General features: G+C 25.6%; 8 protein-coding genes across 8 annotated transcripts; 4 read left to right on the top strand and 4 right to left on the bottom strand. All coding sequences in view use genetic code 12, as the record gives it.

The window, feature by feature from the left end:
• Positions 1-229: 229 nt before the first annotated feature.
• Positions 230-2095, bottom strand: ADAEC (Adaecp; the record flags this gene model as incomplete). Its single annotated transcript, XM_051765307.1, has 1 exon — positions 230-2095. The coding sequence occupies one exon, from the start codon at positions 2093-2095 to the stop codon at positions 230-232; it is 1866 nt and encodes a 621-aa protein (XP_051618634.1).
• A 6343-nt stretch (positions 2096-8438) lies between these two features.
• On the top strand, positions 8439-9023 carry KGF54_004591 (uncharacterized protein; the record flags this gene model as incomplete). The annotated part of the gene is made up of 2 exons (XM_051765306.1): positions 8439-8581; positions 8720-9023. The coding sequence occupies 2 exons, from the start codon at positions 8439-8441 to the stop codon at positions 9021-9023; spliced, it is 447 nt and encodes a 148-aa protein (XP_051618633.1).
• A 672-nt stretch (positions 9024-9695) lies between these two features.
• On the top strand, positions 9696-11279 carry KGF54_004590 (putative metalloreductase; the record flags this gene model as incomplete). Its single annotated transcript, XM_051765305.1, has 1 exon — positions 9696-11279. The coding sequence occupies one exon, from the start codon at positions 9696-9698 to the stop codon at positions 11277-11279; it is 1584 nt and encodes a 527-aa protein (XP_051618632.1).
• Positions 11280-11541: 262 nt separating this feature from the next.
• Positions 11542-13593, top strand: RAD32 (DNA-directed DNA polymerase eta; the record flags this gene model as incomplete). The annotated part of the gene is made up of 1 exon (XM_051765303.1): positions 11542-13593. One exon carries the CDS (start codon positions 11542-11544, stop codon positions 13591-13593), a length of 2052 nt encoding a protein of 683 aa, XP_051618631.1.
• A 5-nt stretch (positions 13594-13598) lies between these two features.
• KGF54_004588 (uncharacterized protein) lies at positions 13599-16739 on the bottom strand (the record flags this gene model as incomplete). The annotated part of the gene is made up of 1 exon (XM_051765302.1): positions 13599-16739. The coding sequence occupies one exon, from the start codon at positions 16737-16739 to the stop codon at positions 13599-13601; it is 3141 nt and encodes a 1046-aa protein (XP_051618630.1).
• A 452-nt stretch (positions 16740-17191) lies between these two features.
• DFG16 (Dfg16p) lies at positions 17192-18820 on the bottom strand (the record flags this gene model as incomplete). Its single annotated transcript, XM_051765301.1, has 1 exon — positions 17192-18820. The coding sequence occupies one exon, from the start codon at positions 18818-18820 to the stop codon at positions 17192-17194; it is 1629 nt and encodes a 542-aa protein (XP_051618629.1).
• A 427-nt stretch (positions 18821-19247) lies between these two features.
• Positions 19248-22148, top strand: KGF54_004586 (uncharacterized protein; the record flags this gene model as incomplete). Its single annotated transcript, XM_051765300.1, has 1 exon — positions 19248-22148. One exon carries the CDS (start codon positions 19248-19250, stop codon positions 22146-22148), a length of 2901 nt encoding a protein of 966 aa, XP_051618628.1.
• Positions 22149-22185: 37 nt separating this feature from the next.
• Positions 22186-24438, bottom strand: KGF54_004585 (uncharacterized protein; the record flags this gene model as incomplete). The annotated part of the gene is made up of 1 exon (XM_051765299.1): positions 22186-24438. The coding sequence occupies one exon, from the start codon at positions 24436-24438 to the stop codon at positions 22186-22188; it is 2253 nt and encodes a 750-aa protein (XP_051618627.1).
• Between the last annotated feature and the right edge of the window lie 6 nt (positions 24439-24444).

Below are 24444 nucleotides of genomic sequence, written 5' to 3'. Positions count from 1 at the left end.
TTTGATTTGAGTTATAATAATATTTTATTATAACGATTCAAAAGTATATCAGAGTAAATCAGTTGTTGGGTAAAGTAATATTATAATTTTATATTAATAAGTATTAAATTTATATATAATTATAAAATATCGAAAAAAATAGTTACTAAATATTTTGTAAGTTGAATAAATGAAAAAAGTATATTGTTTAAAAAAAAACCATTGTAAAAGCGATAAGAAATTCTATAATCTATAATCCAATACTTGTAGCTAATTGAGGATTCATTGCAAAAAAACTAGTTGTGTCATTAAGAAAAATATCGTCATTATTGTTAACATTATTTGTAGTGTTGGTAGTTGAAGCTGCGCCAGCGCTGAAATTATTGTTGTTGTTATTATTGTTGTAATTATTGTTGCTATTTGGTATTAAAAATGGTGTTGTCATGGATAATAAAGTTTCATCAAAAGTTGATGGTAAAAATTCTAATTCATCGTAATTGAAATTAGGTACTATTGGATTTTGTAAAGGTTGATTGTTATTTATAGTTGTTGTTGATGATGGATTTGAATAATTATCTTGATCAATTTCAAATTCATCAAATGATGAAGTTGTTGATGTAGCTGATGCAGGTAAATTTATCATTGATCCACCAAATTGACCGCCATTATTACTACTTAATCCATAATAATCTGTATTATTATTCAAGAAATCTCCAAATTCATTCGTAGTGTCATGTGAATATTGTGGTTGACTAAATTGTTGTGGTAATTGTTGTTGTGGGAAATTATATTGTAATTTTTGTGAATGATTGAATAAGGAATCAGCTCTAAATTTAGATAAATCTGGATAAGAGAAAGCCTTCATATGTAAATGAGTATCATCATCTTTTAAGGTCGGTAAATCTTGTAATTGATCATCAAATGATGGAACTTGTTGATAAAATGACTCTGGCATTTCTGACTGTATAGTATTCAATTGACTTAATGATGTTGAAGTTTCTTGATTCGTTGGAGTTGTTGGATGTTGATGATTTGGAAACTGTTGTGATGGTAATGGGAATCCTGATTGTGGAGGAGTTATAGATTGATCTAATAATTTTTTTTCTTCAGCTAATGGTTGAGTTGTGAATAATGATGGTGATGAAATTTGTTCTAACTTGATTTTCTTCTGCTTTGGTAGTGTTTGTTGTTGAGATAAATTGGAAACATCAGTTGGAGACTTTGGTGATAATGATGATGATATAGTTTTTGGTGAGTTGGTTGAAGTATAGTTTTCAAATGAAGTATATTCACCACTTTCTTTAACTCTTTTAATAAATTCCCAACATTTGTCACCATATGTTTTTGGAGTTAAACCAGTAACAGATTTAAAAACTCTATGGAAATGCCAAGCACTTAATTTTGATTTTGCTGCCAACTCTTTAAATCCTAAAACCCCACCTCTTCTCCTTCTTTTTTTAGAACCGTTTGGATTAGTACCTGGTGAAGATTCTTCTGGAGTCAAAGCAATTGGCTTTGGTTGAAATACGTTTACGGCAGCAGCTAAAGCTAAATGACGACAAGCTAAGTCAACTAATCTATAATGATCTGAATCATTTTTGGATATTGAAGTACTCTCTAAATCTTTTGATGCCTTACCCTGGAAGTTAAATACTGGAGCTGATGATCTATGTTCGTTGGATGGCATTGGTAATTCGGATGATTGATTTGAATTTCCATTTATGGTTTTTAATATTTGTTCCTCATTTGCCTTTTTACTTTCTAAAATATTCTCTTTAATTTTTCTAGAATTCAATTCTTCATTTTCATCTAAAAGTGGTGGCATAAAACCAATTTTTGTATTAACTGTTGAGACACATTTGATTAATAAATTAACATCAATTATTGCACTATGCAATGGATCACAAGATTCACATGGTAAAAATCCATTATTTATTGCCTCGTCACTTGAATTTAAAAATTTAATTTCTGATTTTAAATTTGTTCTTGGTCTTGCATCACAATCTGGACGACAAAACATCCTATTTAATTTATTACAAACATAAAATGAACCTGCTGCGAAAGGATCACTAAATTGATAAGCTTTCCATTTAGCTGCTTCAGAACGATATACCATTATGAATATGAATTATTATATAATCAAGGATTTCTTAAGTGCGGTTGTATTTCAAGAATGTGTATTGAAGGTTGTTTAATAAATTGAAAACAATTGACTGACTTAAATATATTTGAAGAATAAGTATATGTTTTTAATTAATTTGTAATTAGTTGAGTTGGTTAATTAAAGCAAATAAAGTACTTTGAAAATAATTATAATATTTATAAATATGAAATTTTGTTCTTAATAATTCTTTAAATTAAAGTCTTTAACTGTACACAAACTTTAAATTTTTATAAAAAGGGGGATTTAAAAATTATATTTGAATTTTTCGACCTTTCCCGGATATATAAAAAACCTTAATTTGAAGATTCAAGGTTTATTCTTTATTTTTAAATATGGGATTATAATTCAAGTTGAATTATAGTAATTGATAATTATTGAATTAATTGATGAAGTTTGGAAATCAAAAAATATAAAAAAATTATTGAAATAAGAATTTGAATTAGTAAATATTATAGAAACAAAAAATTTAACAATTTAAAATAATAATTCTAAACTGGATTGAAAGATATATTTATAAGTTTGTAAATTTTTAATTTTGATTTCTTAATCTAAAGTGGCAATGTGGGTTATTTTTTTCTAATGTGAGTGTGTCTATGGGATGATAATAAAATTAAAACTTATGTTTCAATATGTATGATGTATTATATATATTTATTGTTGAAGTGAGTGATTAAATTTTACTCGAACTTTTTATGAGGACTTCCGTTGTATGAACTGGTGATTGGGGAAAAAATAAAAACTATAATAATAGACAGGATTATAATCAAATTTGAAAAGAGAAATAATTTGATGTATTTATATTTTGAATTTTAAAGAAAATGAAATTACGTTTTTTATAATTTTTTATTATAATTTGTTTTTTTCCTAACAAAATTAATTTACCACAAATTAAATTATCCGTATTAAATTTAAAAATTTGAAAAGTTATAATTTTATTATTATAGAAACTTAAGTAAAATGACATTATTTTACACAAAAGTATAAATAGACTTAGTGGAATACTTAATAAATGAATAATATTTAGAATGGTTAAAAGAATAATAAACTTTGAAATATTATATCTATCAAATTATTACATTCTATTATTATTATTTCAATTAAAAAAAAAAAAATTAAGAAAAAAAAAAAAAAAAATTAACTTTCGAAAAAAATCTTTAACCAATTCAGCATAATTACACAAAAGTCTAAATTACAGATTGAATTTTTTTATTTATTTTGATTTTCAAACGGATTTCAAATATTTTTTTTTGAATTTTTAATTTCTCGAAATATTTAAATTAATTTAATCAATCTAGCCTGATGTATAGAATTCTTTACTATTTTTAAAAAAGTATCGCATTACGTCTTTCTTTCAAATGAAATAAAGTTCATCATAAGTATTTTTTTACCACTCCGAGAAGAAATTCAAGTCAAACTTTGACACAGATTTTATAGATCCATCTTTATTAATAATATGATATAAGTATACATAGGTATTTATTAATAACTCAAAATCGTTGTTGATTTTCACTTATTTATTCCGATTCAAACAAGATTTTGATTGTTCATATTAAATTTGATAAGTTCTTATGATCTAGAATTTGGACGTTTTCTATTTATTCTTTTCTTGAATCCCTGGCTAAAATTTTAATTTTGTGTAAAGAATGTACGACATTTTACAGTTAGGTTCTAGAATCTTGATTGATTTCTATGTAATTTAAAATTTCATCCTGCAGCTATTTGTCAATGACTTCAAAAATTAATTAACTAACAACTTTAAGTACGTCTGACTATAGGGATAAATCCTGAAATTCAACATTGATTACCTAGAGTACCTCAAATCATTGCAGAACTCAATATTATAAAAACTTAATGGTGGGTATAAAATTAGTCCACTAGTTTAACTATCGTCGTTGTTCTGTAGTTAAAATAGTAAGCTTGACTTGAAATGAGCTATCCTGTTTGAAACTATAATTTTATGATTTCTTACGTCATTGATTTTAAATGCATAAGCACAGAAAATTTTGATGTGCCATGCCTGAAAAAACTAAAAACAATAAACTGCTACTATTTTGGCATGAAATATGTTGATGTTGTGAACATAATAGGAAGCAATTCAACAAGTTGTTCAGATTGAGACCTGATCAGTAAAGGTCAAATTTTTTAATGAAGTTTTATGTATATCTAAAAGCTTCATTTTTCCGATTTTAAAGTTTTTTAACCTGATTTCTTTTGACAAAAGTTTAAAAAAATATTATCTTTACCCTTTACTCCACTAAATCTTTTACTTGGCTAATTACAAAGTTTAAGTAGGAATAATAGAGAGGCTATAGTATGGAACCCAAAAAACTGAAAATTGTATTTTTATCTATTCTTCTCAAAATCTTCTTGTATTAAACAAAGCGGTCAATAAAATAATTCTGCATGAATTAATTGACTTCAAGGCTTTATTATATTATTTATTTCTTTTGTTAATGTGCCACTTCGTATCATATTTGAGAGAGTTAATTTATTAAATCATATCAACTTGTCAGTTGATTTTCATGTCGTTATAGATTGTTTTTTTTTGTGAAACGTTGATTTTTTGATCACTAATAAAATAGTAGAAGAATAAAAAAACTTAACATAATTTATCACCAATTTTTCAAGGCGACCAAACTTCATTTCTTATAAATTCTTCTCTTTTGTCGCATGGTGATGCTGGACTTATACCCTATGATAATTTATAGTTTTCATGAAGATGAAATTGGTTAATGTATTTTTTAATTGTAACCCTTTGATTATTTAATTAAGATGGTACTATAATTTAAAAATAGAGTTAGCTATCTGCTCACGTAAGGTTAGAAGTGATAAAAGTAATTGTCTATGACTTCATAGCTTAGACCATCCAAGTAGAATATAAGTAGAAATTTTCGTATAATTTCTATTTCGAATATGCAATATGATGTCATAAATTTATGTACTTTCTAATCTTCCAATCAAGGAAACGACATTATTTTGAAACCTGAATATTCGATTTGAATTTTGATATGGCTTTTTAAGATTTCGACAGTATCTACAACAACCGGATTTTTGGAACTCGATAATAATGAAAAGTGGTCAATAAATAAACTTATATGCAAGAGTTCTTCATTATTCTGAAAAATCAAATATATGATGATATTCAAATTAAGAAACAAATGAAGTACTGAAAAAAAATGAGTTGTATGACAACCAGATAAAAAATTTATGTATCCATGAAATTGATGCTTTACTCAGAGGTTAGAAAAATTCTCCCTTCCTTCAATTATGTCATATGTAGGTTAAAAATAATGTGAATGCAATCGAGATCATCAGATTTTAAATTACTCAGGGATAAATATTTAATCGTAGATCGTAAATCTTCTATGATAAAAAAGTAAACGTGTGGTAAATTAAATTCAACTTCAAAAGAGTAGAAAAAAGGGGGAATTTAAGGATATGTGTAATCATAAATACGTAATTTTTAAGTCAAAAATAAAGTTAAAAATAAAGTAAAATACAAAGTTGAAGTAAAAGATTTAGTTTTTATTGTACTTTAAAGTTTATTATTTGGATCGTTTATAATTAACTTTTGATTATTCTTTTGCATGATAATAATCTTATTATCATGTATTTTATTTGGAGCCTTATGACATTGATTCTGCATTTATTGGATTAGGATCCAGAAAATCACTTTGGACTCCATTGAATATTTGGATCAACTGTCCAGACCTTTGTGGAATCTCAGACTTTTAAGGTTCATGATCAATTAACGTGTAAAATAAATTGTAAACTTAATGATAATAATAAAATAATTCATATTTTATGTATGTACCTCAAAATAAATTAATATTATTTTTATTTTTTAAAAAAGTTTAAATTTTCCACAACTTTAATTTATAATTTATTTAATTGAAAATAATTTTATAAATTATTTTTTCTCGAGAGCTAATTTATTTATTTTACTCCAATTTTTTTATTTCTATTCATAATTACATCATGCACTATGATTGTTCCCTCAAAAATAAATATTTGACTGTATGATTTCTTATTAAGTAATCGTCATGTAAAGAATTTTAAATATTCGAGAAATACTTTCAATGGAATTCGGAATTCGGGCTTTAGCTTTAAAAAACTTTTTTTTCCCAATTTATAATCTTTACTTATTTTTCCAAATTATATTCTTTTCTTCCTTCTTTTTCTTTCAAAAATCTCGTAAACCATATCCAGTGTGAAGTCGGGTTTCCGTATTCTATAAAGGTATCTTTCATGTTACATCAACTGCTCGGAAATCTTAAATAAAGAGATCGTATTGGTCACTGGCATGACAGTCAATATTGCAGTTCTCTTTTTTTATAGTTAATAATCAAAAGTAAAAGAAGATAATTTTCCCAGATTTCGAAACTCAAAACCATTTTCATGTTATTAAAATTGTTTTAAGCTGGTAACTCTTGTATTTTCTCGAGATTTTGTGTTCACAAACTTGGTGAAAGATTTTTACAAATGTTGCAAAAAGTCGAATATTGAAGGGGTGTCAAAAAAAAATTTTGAATGGTAGTTAATTTAACAAATACATCCAGCCTAATTCAAATTACCCTGAAAGGAAAGAAAAATCTCTAATCAGTTCATTTATTAACTCTGATATAAACCAACTAAATTCATTCTTACACTGTTGGTGAATGTAGAACAAACATTAATTGAAATGATTAGATTATTATGGTTTCGCTGAATTGTCAAAATTTTGTCATTTTTGCAACAAATATGATAGTAAAAACCCCTCTTGATTAAGGTTTCATATTCAAATACAAAATCACAACGAGCTCAATCATTAGTATCTTAGTTTTACTCTCTGAAAAAGTAAAATTGCGCCATTTGCTCAGTTGGGCTATTCCAGATAAAAAGGATCAAATCTTTATCTGTCTAGTCGCCTGCCTAGATAACTGATATAGGGTGTAAAATTTCAAATTTGTAGATCTTGATAACAAATGCAAGTAAAATACGCCAGTACTTTCATTTTAATTCAATAATATTTTGACGCAAAATTTTTTAAATTTACTTTAAGTGATGTGCATATACTAAATTTTATATTTTACTCAATTCTAATTCTAGAATAATTGAACTCTACTAGCATGTTACATGTCGTAAATTTGTCTGCCAAATAGTTGTCGGTATTTTCCAAATATTTAATGTTTATTTAAATGTAAACAATCACAAAAACATTTTCGTATTTTAGTAAAATTTTAAATTTTACTAACCTTAATAAAATCATTTGCAGCTTAAAAAGTTTCAATGATGTAATTAACAAATTTAAATGAAATTAATTTTAAATTTGACATGGTATTCCTTATCTTCCTCTAAATGTTCTATTCTCAAATGGAAAACATAATAACGGATTTCTGTTACCAACTTGACACAAAGCTATCAAGTTCTATTAATTTCCTAGATGGACTTTTGATAAACAATTAAAGTATTAAAAAAAGTGAAACTTTATAATATTGAATAACGAAAAAATCAGCTGATAATCTTTCCTAACGAGCATCATGTTAAGCATTGGGTAAAAAATTTTATGGACGAACCTTCACTTTCAAACTTTTCACTCAAACGATATATCTCGAAATCAAAAAGGGCTCTAAAAAAATATTTATTAAAAAAGTTTAAATATTAGCGAGATTTCGTAAAAATTAATTAAACTTTACGAAAATCATATAGACTAAAATTTAAAAGAAATTGAAAAAAAAAGAAATTTGTAAATAAGGTAAATTATAAGTTCGTAATCATGAATGCCAAATAAGATTTATTTCTAATTTTTATGACAATATCATTTCGTAGTATATGCCTTACAAAGTAATTTTTCTCTGTTAAGAAAGACAAACTACGCTAAATAAATAAGTTCAAATCATAGTTTTCTACGAGTTCATTGACACTGATAAATGTCGAAAACACATTAAAACTTGTGCATGTACTAGACTTAATTTACAATGAGTATTCAATAAGAATCAAGCTCTATTTAGTATTCAATTTTCTATCAAATTGTGAATTGTACTAAAACAATTTAAGATCATTTTTAAAAAATAATGTTATAGAAATAGCGATTGTTTTTAGGTATATTATCTTATTATACAATATTTGAGAAAAATCCTAGAAAAATTTGTTATAATAGAAAACTACTTCCATTAGCTTTATTCATATGGTTTTTATTTTTATTAGATATTGTATTAACTATATTAAATGTTACTTTATTTATTGATAGTTGGTTAATTTGAACTTGGTTAGTTTTAGTACCATATTTGATTGAAATCATATTATTAACAGTTATATGGGAATGGATATACAATATTTGGATTTTAGAGAAAAGATCAGAGTTGATGAATGTTTAGGAAGAAGAATTAGTTATGAAGATGTTGTAAGTTTTAAAAATTCATCAAAATCAAGAACTTTTTTGGAAAAAATATCTGAATGGTTTATATATAAATTTACCAAAAACAACAATATAAAAGAAATTGACGATGAAGATAGTTTAAAAGAATATTTTACTTCATCAAATCGTGATGATTCAGTTGAACGTACAATGACAACAAAGTTAAATTCATAAAATAGTAATAACAATGCTATTACTAATAATAATAATAAGAATAATAATGATGATAATAACAATAATGATCATTCAACTACAGTTGGTGATTTCACTAATGATAATCATGCAAATGAAATTAACAATGATAACAATAATGAGAGTAATGACAATAATGATAATGATGATGACACTAATGAAAACAGTGACAACTATGATGATAATGATGATGATGATGAATATGATAATGAGTATAATGCATACTATGTCATTGATCAAGATGAATCTGACTATGCTGGACATAGACTCAGTAATGATAGACAAATTTAATTTATTAATTTATAGAGATTTTTATTCTTAAAACTTACTTGAGTTTTAAAGCAATAAACCAATTGTATTTAAAACAAATATAATTTACTCTAAGAAATTAATTTTAGAAAGTTCTGGTAATCAGGGTGAGCCTAAATTTTTATATCTATAAAGAGTATATTCGAGTTTTACTCTTTGATTGGAGTGCATAGCATAATAATAAAAATAGTAAAATTTTGATACTAAATTTTACAAAGGTAGAAGAAATAAAAATTATGTTAAATCGATCTTTTTAATTTTACAACCAAAATAATATAAAAGAAGTATTATTTTATTTTCAACAACTTCAATTTTTAATTAAAACAGATGAACTTAAGAATATTATTAATCCATATGCAATAACTCAATCTAGGTTTAAATAATTATATAATAAATCTATTTAAATTTATATAATTATATAATTTAGGTTGTGTAGTTAATAGTTACATATATACTGCATATAGTTATGGTCTATAATTCATGTGTCATTTTTCCTATTGTCGCTTTTTGAAGTTTTGATATCTAAATTAAAGACATTGCACAAAATTAAAGAATATTATAAATAAATTTATAATTAGACTTAAGAATTTATTTAAAAATGTTATTATTAATTTTCATTATATGATTTGATGATAATAATTTTATCATTAACAAATGAATAAGATTGATATTGAATCAAGACATGGAGATCATCATTTTATAAATATTAAATATGGTTACTATATATTAGGATTATCTATTTTACAAATTTTATATTTATTAATTTTTAAATATTTATATATTTTAAATTGGAAAAATAAAGGATACTTTAATAAAATTTTAAGATCAATTCAAAATCCCTCAACTATTGTTATATTATTAATTTGGTTTATTATAATTTGTTTTTTATCACAATGGGGAATTTATAATTTTAGTAAAGAATATATTACAATATGTAAAAGATTAGGGAGAATAGCATATTGTTTAATACCATTAAATATTTATTTGATTTTAAGGATTAATAATTCATATACATTAAATTTAGGATATTATTTACAAAATTTGAATTTACATAAATGGATTTCAAGATTAATATTCTTACTAGTTATTTTACATGCAGTTGGATTTCTATTCAAATGGATTAAAGAAAACACAATTTCTAAAGTTTTTAATATTTGGAATTTTTTAGGATTAGTGAGTTTAGTACCCTTTATCGTGTTGATATTTGTATCTATTAGATATTTGAGAAGAAAATGGTACTCATTATTTTATATAATTCATAATGTCACTGCATGGTTTATGATTTTGTTGATTACTTTACATGCAAGACCTGGGGTATTACCAATTGCAATTATAAATGTTTTGTTAATGATTTATCAATTATATTTGAGGTTTTTCAGTGGTTATAACATCGATTCCATAAAAGTGGTTGATACTCCAAATTCTACTTTACAAATTCTGAAAATTTCAGTACCTATAAATTTTCCTGTTTGGTTACCAGGTAGTCATATAAGATTAAATTATCCCATATCAAGTTTCCAAAGTTGGGTTGGTTCAACTCATCCTTTCACTATAGCCTCAATTTATGAGAATAATCATCAAACATTTGATTTAATCACTAAAAAAACCAAAACTTTTTCTATAAATCAACAATTTTCATATTATTTAACAGGACCTTATCCAGCATTACCACCACCATTTTTCACAACTTCTGAAATTGTTAATGTAATTTGTGGTGGTTCAGGTATATCTTTTGGTTTACCAATTTATCAATATTTTAAAATCAATAGTCCTAATACAATAATAAATTTAATTTGGTGTGTTAGATTCAAAAAGGATTTGTTTATTGTTGATAAATTAGATTTTGAGAATGTACAAATTTATATTACTTCAATAGATGACAATGAGGTTGAACCAATTGAAAACACTCAAAATAATCTAGAACTACCTAAATTTATTATAGAAGATGAAGGAGAAGATCATGGATTACTACAACAAGAAGAAGAAGAAATAGAATTACAAAGTATTAGAGGTAAAGACGAAGGAGAGGAAGAATTAAAAAACACTAAAAATAATAAAACATATAAATTAGGTAGACCTAAATTAGATGAAGTTTTTGCAATGAATAATCCAGCTACTAATTATGACCCCAAATGTAGTTGGGTTTTAGCATGTGGTCCAGACAGTTTAATCAATGAATCTAGACAATGGTCAAAAGAGCATAATTATCAATTTTTCAGTGAAAAGTATGAAATGTAGATTATAATTAGCATATGATATTTATTTATTAATTATTTGGTTCTTTGTAGTTTCTTTTTATGAATTTTTATTATGTATTTGTTATGAAAATATTTTAATTTAATTTGCCATAAATTTATTTTTGATATGTAATCATGTGCGGCTTGTAGTGATTTATATTGTTACACAAAAAATATTTAGTAACATCTTAAATTACAATTAAATTTAAGAATCACGTATAATAAAATATTTGAAACACGTCCTTTTATTTAACTTCAATATAATGTCTGTTAAGGCACCAAGACCTACAAATAGACAACCACTAATAACGAATCCACTACCTAATTCTCAATTTACATTTAAAGATCTAAAGAATTTAAATGATCCACAAATTTCATATTTACTGCCCTTATCAGTAATTTCATTAATTGATTTAAATGCATTTTATGCACAAGTTGAAACAGTTAGATTAGGATTATCAGATGAAGATCCCGTAGTATGTCAACAATGGCAATCAATAATTGCTGTAAGTTATGCAGCAAGAAAATATGGTATAAGTAGATTAGATACTGTTCTGTCAGCATTAGCAAAATGTCCTAATTTGATTTGTGCACATGCAGGAGCTTATAAAAAGGGAAATAGTCATTGGGCATATTATGAAGAAAATCCAAGTCCTGTTGATCACAAAGTTAGTTTGGATACTTATAGAAGAGAAAGTAGAAAGATTTTAAGAATTATTCAACAACATTTTGATTTAGTTGATAAAGCAAGTGTTGATGAAAGCTATGTTGATTTAGGTAGACTGATTTTTGAAATTATGTTAGAAAAATTCCCAATATTAAACGAGTACAATAATGATGACAGAATTGATAGTATAATGCCAAGAATTCCTGACATACTACCAATAGAATTACAATGGGAAGGATATATAGCTGAATCAGAATCAGAAATGAGTAATGTAAATCCAGATGATTCTAAATCAAAACCATCAAAACCAATAATTCAAGACTGGGATGATATAACACTACTCATTGGATCACAATTATTATTGACACTACGACAATCAATTTTTAAAGAATTAGGATACACAACATCAGCAGGATTAGCAAGAAATAAATTAGTTGCTAAATTAGCTGGTGGCTTTAAAAAACCAGATGATCAAACTATAATAAGAAATTGTTCCATAAATAGATTTTTAAATAACTTTGAATTAACTGATATAACTGGATTAGGTGGAAAATTAGGTGATTCTTTAATTAATAAATTTGAAGTACCACCAGAAAGAAATTCTATAGCATATATTAGAGAAAATTACGATTTAACTGCTATAAAACAAGAAATGAAAGATGATTTAGATTTGGCTAATAAATTATATAAAATAGTAAGAGGTTTGTATCCTTCTGAATTAAGTTATAAAGTTGATGTTAAATCAATGACATCTACAAAAAATTTTAGGGATAATTCACCTTGGTCAATGAATGATGCTTATGAATGGTTGGTCGTATACGCAGGTGACTTAACCAATAGGATACAGGATTTAGACAACGAATCAATTGAATTATCAAACACAAGATTATCGAAAAGGGATAAAGGTGTATTAAAACGACCCAAAACTATAACTATTGGTGTAAGATCAACAGCATTTGTTCGACAAACGAGACAAATGCCATTACAATTTCATAAAGATTTAAACAAAATGAGAGAAACAATTCAAGAGAGTGCTTTCCAATTGCTAAGAGAATATATGGAAAATAATACAAATTTATTAAAACTAAATCCAAATTATAAATCAATAAAAGATTTATATAATGATGATCCTAAAAAATGTAAAATTATGAAAATGCAAAATATGTCATTAACAGTTTCAAATTTTATTGCCCTTAATGATAATTCATTAATTGAAACTTTTACCAAAAAGTCATCAACAACTAAAAATAATCAAAATGGAAATTCTGAATTAATTGAAATTAATAATCAAATGAGGAAAAGAAAGTTAGATAAAGAAACAACTATCATACCTGAAAAGAAACCTAAAACATTAACTGATAAAGATAAACAAACTATATCAAGTTTGTTTGAAGATTATGAAAAGGGAAACAATAATAATCAACCTCAATCTTCTACATTAAAAATTAAACATTCCCTTAAAAAGTCCCCTCCATCATCATCATTGGATTTTTTCAGAACATTAACCAAAAAGAAACCCACAAGTTTATTAGATGAATTAATTAAAACCAAGAAATGTCCTAAATGCAATGATCTTCAAATTACTGATCCAATTGAACATAATGATTATCATATAGCTATTGACTTATCCTCTAAATGGAATAACTAATTATCTTAGTCTTCTCGATTTGCTAATTGTATTATTCTCTCTTTATCTCTTTTTCGGTTTTCTTTTTCTTTTAATATTGATTCTGCAAAGATATTATTATTTGGTAAATCAAATTGTTTAATTTGATTAACTTTACCATTTTTAGATAAAAATCTGAATTTAGTTTTACCTTCTTCTTTAGCCGGATTAACATCAAATTTTGAACTTTCAATTATTAATTTTTCAGGGACTGGTAATAATCTTCTTGATAATCCAGCTGATGATCTTTGTGGTAGTATTGAGTTTGTTGATTGTTGAGTTGTTGCTGAGCCGTATGACTCGTTCATGATTTTTTGAAATTCTCTATCCAAATCCTCTTGAAATTTTTTATCAGCTTCTAATCTCATTCTTTCTAAATGACTTGCCATTTGATCTTCTTCTGATGCAACACTATTTGTATCTTCAATTTCTTCTTCTTCCTCTTCATCTTCATCTGAATCTTCTTCCGAGTCTTCTTCTTCTTCATCATCTGAATCATCCTCATCGTCATCATCGTCTTCATCATCGTCTTCACTATCATCTGAAATATCATTTGCTTTCGATTCCATTTCTTCTTCATTTACTTCATCTTCATCTAATTCAAGTTCAGCGGTTTGTTTGGTTTTGATTGATTCTGATAATCTTTTCGCTACCTCTTGTATGGTATCATATCTCTGCACTGTTGGTATACTTTTGTATTTAACAAATACATCATTTAATTTGAAATTTACTTCAACTGGAAATGGTGGTTCTTTACAGTATAAATAATATTGTAAGAAAGTCATAAATACACCTAAAAGATCTTTGTTCAATCCATTTCTCTTTTTAATTAACGCTGCTCTGTTTGATGCTTTCTTCTTTGTAATGTCAGTATCAACAAAAATTGTTTCTAATGAGAGCAATAATAAACAACATAATTGAATTCTAAAATAATTATTTGGTAAATCAATATTCACATCCCAATTATCTGGTAAAGGTTGATTTTGAGGATGTCCATAACATAATATACGATACAAAATATCATTAATCAATTTAAAATTTATAACTTTTGAATTGTATAATTCAGCAATATATTTAACTTGTGACATTCTTGATCTATTCATTCTAAAATCATTTAATTCTAGTCCTCTTATGATATTTTCAATTATTGTATCAACTGTAATTACAACTATTTCCTTATGTCTATCGGCAAAGTAGTGAACCAATTTAGCTAGGGATTGAATATTATCATAATTTATTAAATCTGGACGTGCGAAACATTCCAATAAAGTTTGATACTCTTCTTCATTTAAATCAACAAATGCCTTTTTAATTAATTTAGTAACTATTGGTAAAGATTTCATATTTAATTCCGATCTAATAATTCTCTGTATAAATTGTTGTCTCGTTGATAATTTTGCAGATTCTCTTAAACTTTGTACTCTTGTTGCTGGTGGTTCAACAGTAATTAATAGATTATTTATTGCTAATTTTTCATTAACTGTTAAACTAGATTGTTTCAGTTTCACTTTTAATAAATCCATCATTTCTCTCATTAATGTTTTATAATCTGGATCATGTAATAAAAATCTGCCGACATTTTCATAGAAAACTGACAATATTTCAATATTATTAGTTGAAGTAATATTTAAAGTTAAATTTCTAATTTTGTGAAATATGATATGAATTGGAATCATTTTAAATTTAATCATTTCCACAAAAAATAAAATATTTTTAACATTTAGCTTGTTGTGATGCAATTGTGATCTGAATCCTTTATCCAAATATATAATTAATTCTTCAATCAAATCACTTAAATGCAATTCGTTAATTTTTAAAAATCTTGAATAGTATTTTAAATTATTTAAAGTTGATGTTTCAATGAAAAATCTCATGATTCTATTCTTTGTTGCTTTATTATTTAAATTCAAATTGTTAAACTCAACAACTAATTGTTCTAAGTCATTAGATACTACGTCTTCCAATTTATCTAAAAAGTCTTGAATTTTTTCACCGTCTTTAAAAGCTTGAGATGTATCTCCTTTATTGTCTGAATATGCATCCAATAATTCCCCCAACAGTGGTATGACTGTATAAAAGTTTCTTTCTTTTGCATCCTCCCACACACCATTCATCTCTTCTTCATTTGCTGCTTTTTGTTTTACTAATTCAACTGTATTACTTTCATCGTCTTCATCTTGATTTAACGATTGTGACAATTTTTCAGGTATTGGGATATTAACAATTGGTGATAAGAATTCTCCTGCCGATTTAAAAGATTCAAATAATGATTGTGTTGACTCCAACTCTTGTTGTTGATCTTCCAAGATACGACCTGTTCTAATAGAAGCTTTCCTATTTCTAATTGAAAGTCTATGAATTTGTTTTTTGAGGTTGACCAGAACATTCATTACTGCTTCAGTATATATGATGAATATTTGTTTTAATACATGCTTCACATCTGAAGCTATGATTTCATTAGAATCGTTAAAAATTATATGACCAAATCTTTTCAAGAAAGATTGAACCATTCCCAAAGTTCGACCTTGTTCAAGATCGTAATTTAATATATATTTCAAAATTAAAGTTATAATTGGTTCATTTCTTCTTTTATCTAGGTTGTAAATTTTGATTACTTTTGAATCCAATTCATTCAAAAAATCACTTGATGTTCTTAATACACCAATGATATAGAATTCTCCTAGTAATCTGAGTAAATTTTTTTGTCTTGTAATTCTATTTTGTTCATTTTTTTCATCAATTTCATCCGCATCATGAGGGTTCATCATCAAAATTAAAATTTCATTGAATAGTTCACTAGTGAAAGGTATTCCAAATCTCTGATGTAATGCAGATACAATTTCCATTGAAGCTAAAATTTCATCACTTTTAGAAACTTTACATAATCCTTCAACTAAAGAAGTAATAACTTCTGATAAATATTTTTCAATTGAAGTAGTTTTTATATCTTTTAATACATTATCAAATTGATCTTGATTTAAACCAGTTTTAATTTTTTTGATAAATGTTGTATTTTTCTTTAATGAAGAATCTAATTTATTTGCAACTGGAAAGATATAATCACCATCCCATGATTTTAAATTTAGTTCTAATAAATCTTTTCGTCGACCATCTAATTCAACTGTCATTAAAATTCTTTAAATTAAAATTGAGTTATTGCATATGGATTAATAATAATTTTAAGTTTATTTGTTTAATTTAGAAGTCGAAGTTGTTAAAATTAAAACAATTCTTCTTTAATATTATTTTGGTTGTAAAAATAAAAATATCTATTTAGAATTTAATGTAATTTTTATTTGTTCTACTTTTGTAAAATTTATTATCAAAATTTTACTAATATTATTATTATGCTATACAGTCAAATCAAAGAGTAAAGCTTAAATATATTGTTTATATATATAAGTAAGATTAGACTTACACTGATTACCAGAACTTTCTAAAATTAAATTTTTAGAGAGTAAATTATATTTTGAATACGAATTGGTTTATTATTTTAAAACTTAATTTGTTGTAAAATAAATAAATTAATAAATAATACATTATAAAGTTTCAAGAATAAAAATCTCTATAAATTAATAAATTAAATTTGTCTATCATTACTGAGTCTATGTCCAGCATAGTCAGATTCATCTTGATCAATGACATAGTATGCATTATACTCATTGTCATATTCATCGTCATCATCATAATTATCATATATGTCATTATTTTCATCATAATTGTCATTATTTTCATTGGTGTCATCATCGTTATCATCATCATCATTATCATTATTGTCATTACTCTCATTATTGTTATCATTGTTAATTTCATTAGCATGATTATCATTAGTAAATTCACCAACTGTAGTTGAATGATCATTATTATTATTATTATTATTATTATTATTATTATTATTATTATCAGTAATAGCATTGTTATTACTATTATATGCATTTAAATTTGTAGTCATTGTACGTTCAACTGAATCATCACTATTTGATGAAGTAAAATATTCTTTTAAACTATCTTCATCATCAATTTCTTTTATATTATTATTGCTTTTAGTAAATTTGTACACAAACCATTCAGATAATTTTTCCAAAAAAGTTCTTGATTTTGGTGAATTTTTAAAACTTACAACATCTTCATAACTTATTCTTCTCCCTAAAACATTCATCAACTCCGATCTTTTCTCTAAAATCCAAATATTGTAAATCCATTCCCATATAACCGTTAATAATATAATTTCAATCAAATATGGTACTAAAACCAACCAAGTTCTAACTAACCAACTATCAATAAATAAAGAAACATTCAAAATAGTTAATACAATGTCTAATAAAAACAAAAACCAAATAAATAAAGCTAATGGAAATAATTTTCTATTATAACAAATTTTTCTTGGATTTTTCTCAAATATTGTATAATAACCTAAAATACCTAAAAACCAAATTACCACAATTAATCTTGTTACAGCTCTTACAATATTCCATCTATTATATCCAGTTAAATCTTGATATTGTTGATGAATAAATGGTAAAGTATTATAAATTACTTGATAATAAGTGAAAACAGCCACATATAATCCCATAATAATAAAATTTAAAATAGCAGTATAAATTTTATATTTCAGTTTTATTAATTTTTGAATAATTTGAAACCATGACAGCATTGTTAAAACTTGAGTTAAAACCATTAAAATTCTATAAACATTTGTATTATATAATTTTTGATGTAATTTTATAATATCTAAATTATCATTATAATATTCATGTTCTGCTGCTTTTGTTAAAGTATTCAACAAGACACTAGTTACAATTGAATAAAAAATTGTTGTAAATTGAGTTAACCAAGGTTTTCTTTTATGTTTTGGAGTTAAATATAATAATAAACTTAACATCCAACATGAAACACAAGATCCACATAAAGTAAATAAAATTGCAACAAATGTATCACCATTATCTCTTTGATTATAAGGACTTTGATCAAATCTTGAAGATTTTGGAAAAGTTGAATTATATTCTTGATTTAAAACTAATTCAATTAATTTTGGTATTGAACAATTTGTAACATAATAAGCAGGTAAAAATTCATGTAAATTTGTTGCATTATTCCAAGTTTGATTATAATGATCCAATAATTCAATAGTACCATTTGTTAAAGAATAAACTGAACAATTAATTGGTATATTATTATTTTGTAAATATATTAATGAGTTATTACCCATATTGGGATCTATTGGAGGAATATGAAAATATTTATAATGTAGATTCATTTCATTAAAAAAATATAGGGAAATAACTTATTTATATAATAAATATTCAAAAAGTCTTGTTTATGTACAAATTATTATCTAATGATTTCTTTTTGATTGAACTTAAATTCTTGGTATTTGAATAATTATATTTTTTTATTGAGAAGGTAGTAGTCTATTTATTATTTATTAATATTTATTATATAGTAACTAAGTACAGTAGTTAGAATCTCTTAATTTAGTAAAATCTTTAAGTAAATCACATGACTAGTCACATGATTAAAAGATCTATTTTTTCATTTTTCATTAGAATAAATAATAAACACTAAATAAAAATTGATCTAAATTTTGACAACCAAATTTAAATGGACTAATATTATTATCATTATTATAAATTGTAATGAGTGCTATAAATAATGGCAATAATAATAATAATGATTTGTCATTAAATTTACAAGCTTTAGATCTAAATAATCAACATCAACAACAATCTACAAGTAATAAAAAAAGGTCAAGAAGAGCTTTTCATACAGAATTTAATTCACCTGCATCAAATACTCCTTTACAAAGTCAATCTCCAATATTACCGCAACAACTGCAGCAACAATATCAACAATTTCAACAACCCCAGCAACAATTTCAACATCCTCAAAATCCTCAGAATCCTCAAAATCCTCAACAAGCTAATTATCCGTCAATTGATCAGTCCTATAATCAACAATCTCAACAACATAAATCTAATTCAACTTCAACAGTTCCTTCACTACTGGATCATAGATATTCAGAACAATTGGCATATTCAACTCCAGATAGTCAAGGTAATTACAAATCATTTGAAACATTTTCTCAAACAGTTCCACCAGATTCTACAATTCAATTTCATGTAACAGATCAAGGTACTGCATCTTCAAAATTCATTAGATCAACAATGTATTACGTACCAGAAACTGAAAAATTAAGACTGACCACGAAATTACCCATGGCAGTCACTATAAGACCTTTTGCACCTCAATTGTCATCTGAAAAACCTATTGAAACTATAGAATTTCATAGTAACACACCATTGACTAAAGATAATAATAACAATTCACTAAATATGGGGCCATTAAGATGTCATAGATGTAGAGCATATGTTAATCCTTCAATGCAATTCACTCACAATCAAAGATTTATTTGTAATATATGTCAATTTCCAAACAATTCAGTACCTAATGATTATGCATCATTATTAGATGCTCGAGGGTATAGAGCTGATAAATTTATAAGACCCGAATTACATCAAAGTGTTTATGATATCAAAGTACCGAAAGAATATAATTTTGGTGGTGATGATAAAATTTCAGAATCATTACATGTGGTGTATTTAATAGATATAACTGAAAATAGTATAAAACAAAATTTGCCAACATTAGTTTCTGAATCGATTAAAAACTCAATTTTCAATTCAGATATGCAATCAGTCAAGATTGCAATTATAGCATTTGATAAAAGGTTACATTTTTTTAATTTATCTTCAAAACTTGATAAAACTCAAATTTCAATATCTTCAGATTTAGATGATCCATTTGTCCCATTTGATGAAGGATTCTTTGTCAATCCAGATGAAAGTCAGTTTGTCATAGAAGATGCGTTATATTATCTTGAAAACTTACCTAATTCGCAAGATAAAGTGTTTGATTTAGAGCCATGTTTTGCAGTAGCTTGTAAGACTGCTGGATTAGCTTTGGGCATGCACGGTGGTGGTAAAATTATATCAGTATTAAGTAATTTACCATCTTGGGGACCAGGTGGATTAAAATACAAAGATAATAAAGCCGTAGGTAGAACCCCTTCACCTGAAGTTGAAAAAAGAATCTTTTTACCTGATAATGAATTTTATAAGAATATGACCAAAGAATTTGTTGAAAAAAGTATTGGTGTTGATCTTCATGTTGTATCTCACACACCAGTGGATTTATCAAATTTGGGATATTTAGTATCAACAACTGGTGGTGAAATTACAAGATGGACAAATTTAAACTACGAAAGAGATGGCAGATTATTCATTGCAAAATTTAAGAATTCTTTGATTAATATATCTGGTTATCAAGGGCAATTAAAATTACGTAGCTCAAATGGTTTACAAGTGGCACAATACTACGGAACGTCGTCATCAAATAAGGAAACCACTATTGGTGGATCGATTCAAGATCCTATAATACCCATTTTGAATAAAGATCAGACGTTTACCGTTTTGCTAACCTATGATGGTACTTTAAGTCGTAAATTAGATTGTCATTTTCAAGTTGCATTATTATATACTGACATAACTGGTCAAAGAAAAGTACGAGTTATAAATTTAGTTCTAGCAGTTACAAATAAATTAGAAGAAGTTTTCCATTTTACTGATGAAAATGCTATTGTAACAACTATAGTCAGGGATACATTATCATTTTTAGGTGTTCAAACTTTAAATGAATTAAGAGAATCTTTAAATAATAAATTAGTTGATATTTTCACTCAATATAGAGCAATGAATGAATATGGTCATAATAAATCAAAAACATTTACAAATAGATTATTATTTCCAGAATCATTGAAACATTTGCCTATTTATTTTTTAAGTTTTTTAAAAACTAATGCTATAAGGTCAACTACAGGTATAAGTGCAGACGCTAGACTAGTTGATTTGTTTAATATGTTGAACATGCCGGTTGAAAGGTTGATGTATCATTTGTATCCTTCATTAATTGAATTGCATTCTTTGAATCCTGAAGAAGGTTTGATTGATGATGTTACTGGATTCACAAGCATACCTGTATATAAAGATTTGTCAATTACAAATTTGGATCGTGGTGTATATATATTATGTGATGGCACTAGAGTTTATATGTGGATTGATCCTCAATCAAATATTATGTTAATCAAAGACTTGTTTGGTGATCAGTACGAAACCGTTGAAGAATTAGATGCATTCATAGATGAATTACCAGAATTACCATCAGAAATATCAATACAAGCAAGAAACTTAGTTGAATTTTTAAACAAATTCATAATAGGTGTAGATTCATCATCAATACAATTAGTAAGAAAAGGAATTGATGGATTTGAACATTCTTTCAAAGAGTTATTAAGAGATGATAGTTTAGGTGGTGCATTAAAAGCATCAAATGGTCCAAGTTTTAGCGAATATTTAAGTAGTTTACACAAAGCTATTAAAGTTCAATTAGATAGTGATAAAGCTTCTAAAAATATTAGACAATCAATTTCAAATGTTGAACATGATACTGAAACTTTAGCTCAAAGATTCATTAATTTTTAAAAATATTTAACAGTATATATTAGCATTTTAGATTTTATTAGGTGTTATTATTGCATAATTCAAGAATATTTGAAATAACTTCTTTATTTTCTTCACTACCGTTTTTTATAATACTTTCACATCCGTTTATAAATGCATTACTTTTGAGTACAGATAATCTTGATTTATTAGCCAATGTATAAGATAAATTCAACAAAATATACGAAATTGGCGTGATTAGTTTCTCGTCATTCACCTGATTTGTAATTATGTTTTGTATAGTACCAAAAAGATCATCAAATATCTCTTTTGAATTCACTATAACATCAGATATCATATCAAAATTAGTAGCATTTACTAAAAACCCAGCAATAACAACTTGTAATTTGATTTCATCAGAATTTAACAATTTTAAAGTTATTTCTAATCTTTGCTTATTTTGAGGCGTTGCGACATTGAAAAATTTTGATAGTAAGATTGGTTCTGATATCAAATTATTAAGTAGTTCATATGTAGAAATTTGAATTTGAAGACTTTGTAAAATTAGGGAGTCCACATATGGTAATATTTCGTAGATTATGAATATTTTTAAGCTTGAATCATTTATACTTGCTGTATTTGTTAATGCTAGTAATGATTCATATTTATCTAATGGTGATAATTCATCTGAGTAAGATGAGATTTGATCATTGGCTGAACTCCCCAAAAGCTCTATTAAAAATGGAATTGCTGATTTGATATCAAAATGTTCAAATGTTAATTGTGGTTTAATACATATCAACATTCTTGCTAAACTTCTAATAGCTTTCAATCGTACCTCTGGTCTTAAATCATCTTTCAATGGATTGGCTATTACTCTGTTGTCAATCCTTTCAATTTCACTATATTTCACTAGATAGTTTATTACAATTTTTAATGCACCTTGTTTGACTAATTCTATTCTAATTGATTTTAGTTGATCAAAAGAAATATTATAAACTATATTGATTACTTCATTTAGATTATTAGTACTTGAGTTTTGATAAGTTTTTAATTTAGTCAAAACCGATATTATTTTATCATCTTCAAGTAATTCCTTATTGAATAATTTAATATTTTCCTGAGATTCTTCTTGACTTTGAGAACCAGTTTGTGGAGATGTCACATTTTTCAATTTATTTCTTTGATTTTGCTCAGGTTCTTTTAATTTTGTTAAATTTGCAATTATTGATAGTACCCCATATTGAATTGATGTATTTACATTATTTTCAGTCGATGAATTTTGTAATATTTTTAATAAATTTTCGATAAATGATATATCCATTCTCATCATTTCTCTAACTTCCCAAAATAAACTTAGGTAGATTAATCCCTCTATTGAATATTCTATGTATTCAATTTCATTCTTATCATCAATGTATAGTATAAGATCTTCTGCCAAATTTGTAACTTTAAGTTTGGTCTTTTTTTCAACTTCTATAAAACTCCAAAGTTTAACTAATACCAAACTTGCTAGTATCCTTTTATGAACGTTTGTAGATTTGAAGCAATCTAATAAAAACTGAAAATAGTTATTCACTGTATAAGTTCTGCAATTTTCTACAAGACATGAATTTGAAAAACATTTTAGTATTAGTAAATCATTTGAAGTATTCAATTTCAGTAAAGTTATTTCTTTTGTTCTGTCATCCATATAGATTTTTGCACATAGTTCAGGACATATTGGAAAACATAATGATAAAGTTGATATAAAATTTATGAATTGATCTGTGGCAAAAGATTTTTCTTCTATTTGCAATTCAAAGTATTCTTGAATGATACTTTCAGTTTCAATTTTATTCAATTGTAAGTTCTGAATGATAATCACCAAAATTAAATTATCTGTTTTCTTAGTTCTTCCTATTAACGATAATAACAAACTTAAATGTTGACAATTCGAAAACTTGAAATTTGATATAATATTACTGTATAAACCCAAGTAGTAATCCACATTTTTATTCTGGCTGACTTCACTTCTAATCGCACTTAATAATTTTTGTATTTCTATCTCAGCTATAGAGTGTTTATGTGTTATGTCAGCTAGAATAGTACCTGAATCATTGACATTTTTTAGTAGTATTATAAATTGTTGAGCATTATTTTGTAATAAATTCAATAGAACTCCGGACTTTTCTTTAGATAATGATCTATGGAGTGAATCTTTGATTATTTTCTGATCTGACTCATTGAGTTCTGTTGTTAAAGCCTCTTTAAACAACTTGTTAATTGTATCATCTTCGCTGTCTAATTTCAAGCTTTTTATTTGACTTGTTATCTCTTCTTGATTTGACATCTGTAT

Source organism: Candida jiufengensis, assembly GCF_024610255.1.
Source record: "Candida jiufengensis strain CBS 10846 chromosome Unknown scaffold1, whole genome shotgun sequence".
Lineage (NCBI taxonomy): Eukaryota > Fungi > Ascomycota > Pichiomycetes > Serinales > Debaryomycetaceae > Lodderomyces > Lodderomyces jiufengensis.
Note: the sequence above shows the minus strand (reverse complement) of the source record. Positions and strands in the feature narration are given on the sequence as shown.